Consider the following 4,563-nt stretch of genomic DNA (forward strand, 5'->3'; position numbering starts at 1 on the left):
GGGAGTCCGCATTGACTTTCCGTTTTCCTCGGACTGGACCTGACCTCAAAACTGCAGGGGATCGGCACGGGGTAAAAACGCGGACAAAACGAAGAAGAAGTCTGATTTCTTGCCACCACATTACCATGCCTCGGTATGACACGTAATTGTGTTAACACTGAAACCTGGAAAGCAAAAGCACGTTGAGCAGCGAAAAGTCCCAGAGCCGCCGCAGTTTAGACCCGCGCGGGGCAGGGGAAGGGTACGGGGCTTAAGTCTCGCGAGAGAGCAGGCATGAGGGCTGTGGGCTCCCTGTCTCTCGCGAGAACCAAGCTTCGGCTCCGCCCTCCACGGCGTGCGGTCGCGTCTCCAGGGGCAACAGCAATGGCGGCGCCCTTCTCCGAGCGGCTCTTCTCGCTGGAGCTGCTCGTCGACTGTGTGCGTCTAGAAGTCGGGCTGCTGCCGCCGCCGCCCGTGGTCGCGGTGGAGGAGGAGCAAGAGGAGGCCGAAGAGGAGGAGGAGGAGGCATCCCCGCCACGGCCATCGCGCGACTTGTGCCCCGCCGTGGCCTTCCGCCTGCTGGACTTCCCCACGCTGCTGGTTTACCCACCGGAAGGCCCCGGAGCCCCAGCCCCGGAGCCCCGACCCGGCCTGGTCAGCTTCGGTCGCGGCAAGTCCTGTCTCTTCCGCCTGCACCCCGCCACCCTGCGCCGCCAGCTCCTTCGGACCCCGCTTTACACCTTGCTGTTGCTGCTGCCCCCCGGGCGTCCCACGCCCGCCCCGCAGCTCCTCGGTGCCTGCAGCATCTCTCTGGCTGCCGCCGCCCACAAGGTCCTGGGGCAGGCCGCCCCTGGCTGCTCCCACGGCCATCGAGGGAGTTTCCCTCTGCATAACCAAGTTGGGGAGCGGATTGGGGACATTGCCCTGGGCTACCGCTTAACCGATTTAGGAAGCAGCTTGTTGGGGCATCTTGAGAGGCCGGTCGCTTCCACGGGAGGTGGGGTGGAGCGCGGAGAGATCGGTTCCCAGACCCCGCAGGAAAAACAGCAGCCACGCCCAGAGCCAAGAACAAGACATGGCGACAGTTTTCCCGTGGGTTTAAAAATCCCCAAAGCACAGAAGGGTTTGGAGGAAGGAGCTTTCCCCAGTAAGACCAACTCTGGTGACACGGTTTCTGTGAAGCATGGACAAACCAACTCTATTTGTTCAAATTCTAGTGGTGTGAGGAGCGTTAGCCCCCCAGATCAGGAAGTCACAGAGTTAGACATTGAAACCAACACATTTTGCCCCCCTCCTCTGTATTACACTCATTTGACCCAAGAAAAGATGCCCCCTGTGCAGGGTACAATCACCATTAAGCCTCAAATAAATGTACCTGAGGAACCGGATGGTATTTGTGTGGAGGAAAACCGTGCAACTGCCCCAAAACATACTGATTTTCTGAAACTTACTAATTCTGGGGCACATGAAAATCCTCCAGTGCCGGTAAATCCTCCGCACGTTCAGGATGCAGGAGCACGTGACCAAACTTCAAATCATGCTCAAACTGAACAAAATAGAATTAATACAATTAGGCAGCTGCCTTTGTTAAATGCCTTGTTGGTTGAGTTGTCCGTGTTATATAACCAACCTGTGGCAAGCCCTACTCAAATACATCCTCACTTAGCCTGGTTATATAGAACTGAGGATAAGAAGTCACCAGAATCTTCTGCCAAATGCACATGTAAATCTGAATATAAGGATAAGCTTCCTGTGGGGAGAAATGAAAAGTCAGTGAATCTTCAGTATAAAAAGAACCAAGTCGAAAATCTCAAAAAAGGTAAACATTTTGAAAAGAACAGTGGTGACCCCCCCAGAAGAGTCCCAAGAGGGAAGCTGCTTTATGGTTTAACAAATACACTTAAACTACGTTTAAAGCAGACAAATCCTGATATGTTGGTAGTACATGAAAGAAGAGAGCAGTATAGAAAAATGCAAGCACAAATGTTGGGTGCAAAACTCGGAATTCCTTCATCCAAAGTTAAAGTATTAAGCTTTGCAGAACAACATCAGAAGCCACGCCAACTGCCAAAAGACGAGTGTTTGGGATTAGATGCATCTTTTGCTGAAAACAGTGATACCTCAAAGCAAATCAGTGGAGTTTTTGATGACCCTAGCACAACTGAAGAAACTAACCTGAAATGTGCAACTGAAAAAACTGTAGATTGTGGTGAACATAGAACAGATAATGGTTTATTGGAAGAAATTGTGAGGCCTGCAAATACCACTGTGTCACAAGGGGTTATGCATGCAAGTATTTTAGAAGGAAAAGTGGAAATGAAAGTCCAAAGTCCATGTGTTTTCCAACAAGTTGCAGTTATTGACAGAATTGTAGTAGATAAAGAAATGGAAGATAAACAGGTCAAAACCACTGATGATGACATTCTTATTGATGATGTCTGTGAATATAAACCATGTAAAAATAGTTGCTCTGAAAGCATCTCAGAACTCAAGTATTCTGATGACTTCACCAGCCCTTGCTCTTCTGAAGATTTCTCTACCTCTGAGGACACTAGCAGAATTTTACAAACTCATGATAGCAGTCCTGGGTCAGAAAATCCAAAACATAATCAATATACAAGTAAATCTAGTGAAGCAATACTGTCCACAAGAAAAAACAGCAGTGAAAAGAGTTCTGTTCTTAGCCCGCCTTTTTCAGCTGGGTTGCCAGTATACGCATGTTAAAGATCTCATAGTTCAAAGATTAAAGATAAAAGTTTGGAGGAAACGTCTAGTATCTCTACCAGTGATTTATCTTCATCACATTGGACTGAGGAGAAAGAAAACCAGATAGATCGAAACAGTATGCATAATACTGAAGTTCTAAAGAGGGGTCAGGACCTCCCTACTAAACTTAAAACAAGAACTGGTTGCAAGTCTTCAGAAAAAAGCCAGTCACCTCGGACATCGCAAGTGAGTACTTATCTGCCATCTAACTTGTCGGACCTGGAACTTAATGTCCTGGACAGCAGTGCACCAGATCACTTTGATGAAGATGATGAAGTTGCCTCACTAAGTATTTCCAAGCAATGCAAGGATATTTGCGAATTAGTGATAAATAAACTTCCAGGATATACAGTGTGAAAATACGTGCTTTTAAAAAACATTTTATTTTTGTATAACCTATGTGTACCGTTAGTGAAACAATTTTTAATAATTTTTTACATTATTTTAGTACATAAATTACATGGGTAATTTTTAAAGAAATATGTTATTTTGATGTCTAGATAGTATTTATTAAGTTGAACAGTATTAATCATGAAATCACCTTATAATCTAGGTAAGATTGAAGTTGTTTAATCTTAGAAGAATAAAAGTATCTTTCTAAACTCTCTGAAAAAATCAGTCATCTTAAAGCAGACTTCAGGCACACCATTAAAAAAGAAGGCTAGTTAATAAGGATAATCTCAGATTCTAACAGGAATAAATCATTTGACAAATATTGAAGAACTTACTGTGTGAGATGCAGAAAGGTACAAAAATGTTTAACATACAGCCCCTGTAGGTAGAGCTTACTGTTTTACACATATATGAATTCTTTAGGGAAATCTTTGATACATACACATCCCATACCCCAATAGGTAAAGTCCTTTTTTATATGTCATCATTGTGCTCTACTTTTCTTTTAAATGCAGTTTGTGTGATCACTTGATTAATGTTTATCTTCTTAAGTTTTGCGAAGGAAGGGACCGTATCTGTTTTGCCCACCAGTATATGTTCCTGGTACCTAGCACAGTCTCGCCTTGGTTGGGGTGTGATAAAAGCATGTGTTGAACAAATTAATGAAGTCCATGCATTTAAAATAACCTGATGGGAGGCAATAGAATTAAGCAGTCAAACAAGCAAAAATCCTAAGAATAAGCAGCAGAAAATCCTTATTGGAAACATGGTTATTTGACTACAATATTTTTGTTTTGGTGTCTATAAACAGCCTGCAGGTGTTCAATGAAGTATTTGGGGAAGGAAGCTAAGAAAGGTGTCTTCCAGTTTCTTATATAGAAATTGAGTTTATTGTTGTCATTTCAGGCTGTTCCATGGTTATTTTTAAGGTATGCAAAGTTTGTTTTTATCTAGTGATCATTTCTTTATAATTTCTTCCATTGGTTTTGTACTTAGACCTTATTGTGTTCAACTATTTACATGTAACTTTTTATGTGTTATATTTTAATTTTTATATATTATATTTTATTTTAATATATCTGATCTTTTTGGATATATGGAGTGAGGCCCTAATTTTCCTTCCTTTATAAGTAATCAAATAACAATGCAGGTATTATCTTTTGAATGATAGTAAAATTTAGAAAGGTGGTAAAAGATGAGGGTATTATATTTTGAGAAACAATATGCGTAAAAGAAATATGGGAATGAACATAATGTACTCATGGGACTGAGAAAATATCTTGATTAGAATGGTAGAGTGGTAGAAAGGATATTTGTTGAGTAAGAAAAGTCCCCGATCGTAGGGAGCTTTAAATCCCAAGCATAATAATAAAGACCTAAGCAATCAAAACAAAAGAGTATTTTTTTTTAAAGATTTATTTATTT

General features: G+C 42.6%; 1 protein-coding gene across 1 annotated transcript; it reads left to right on the forward strand.

Annotated features, from left to right (window-relative positions):
- Window positions 1-258: 258 nt before the first annotated feature.
- Window positions 259-4,239, forward strand: MAP10 (microtubule associated protein 10). The gene has a single exon (XM_082719833.1). The coding sequence runs from the start codon at window positions 274-276 to the stop codon at window positions 2,701-2,703; it is 2,430 nt and encodes an 809-aa protein (XP_082575959.1). The 5' UTR covers window positions 259-273; the 3' UTR covers window positions 2,704-4,239.
- Window positions 4,240-4,563: the final 324 nt, after the last annotated feature.

Source organism: Mustela nivalis (assembly GCF_964662115.1).
Source record: "Mustela nivalis genome assembly, chromosome: 2".
Classification (NCBI taxonomy): Eukaryota; Metazoa; Chordata; class Mammalia; order Carnivora; family Mustelidae; genus Mustela; species Mustela nivalis.

Bases quoted from the DNA above. Each gene is read 5' to 3' on its own strand.
- MAP10 (XM_082719833.1), top strand. From the start codon at position 274: ATGAGGGCTGTGGGCTCCCTGTCTCTCGCGAGAACCAAGCTTCGGCTC.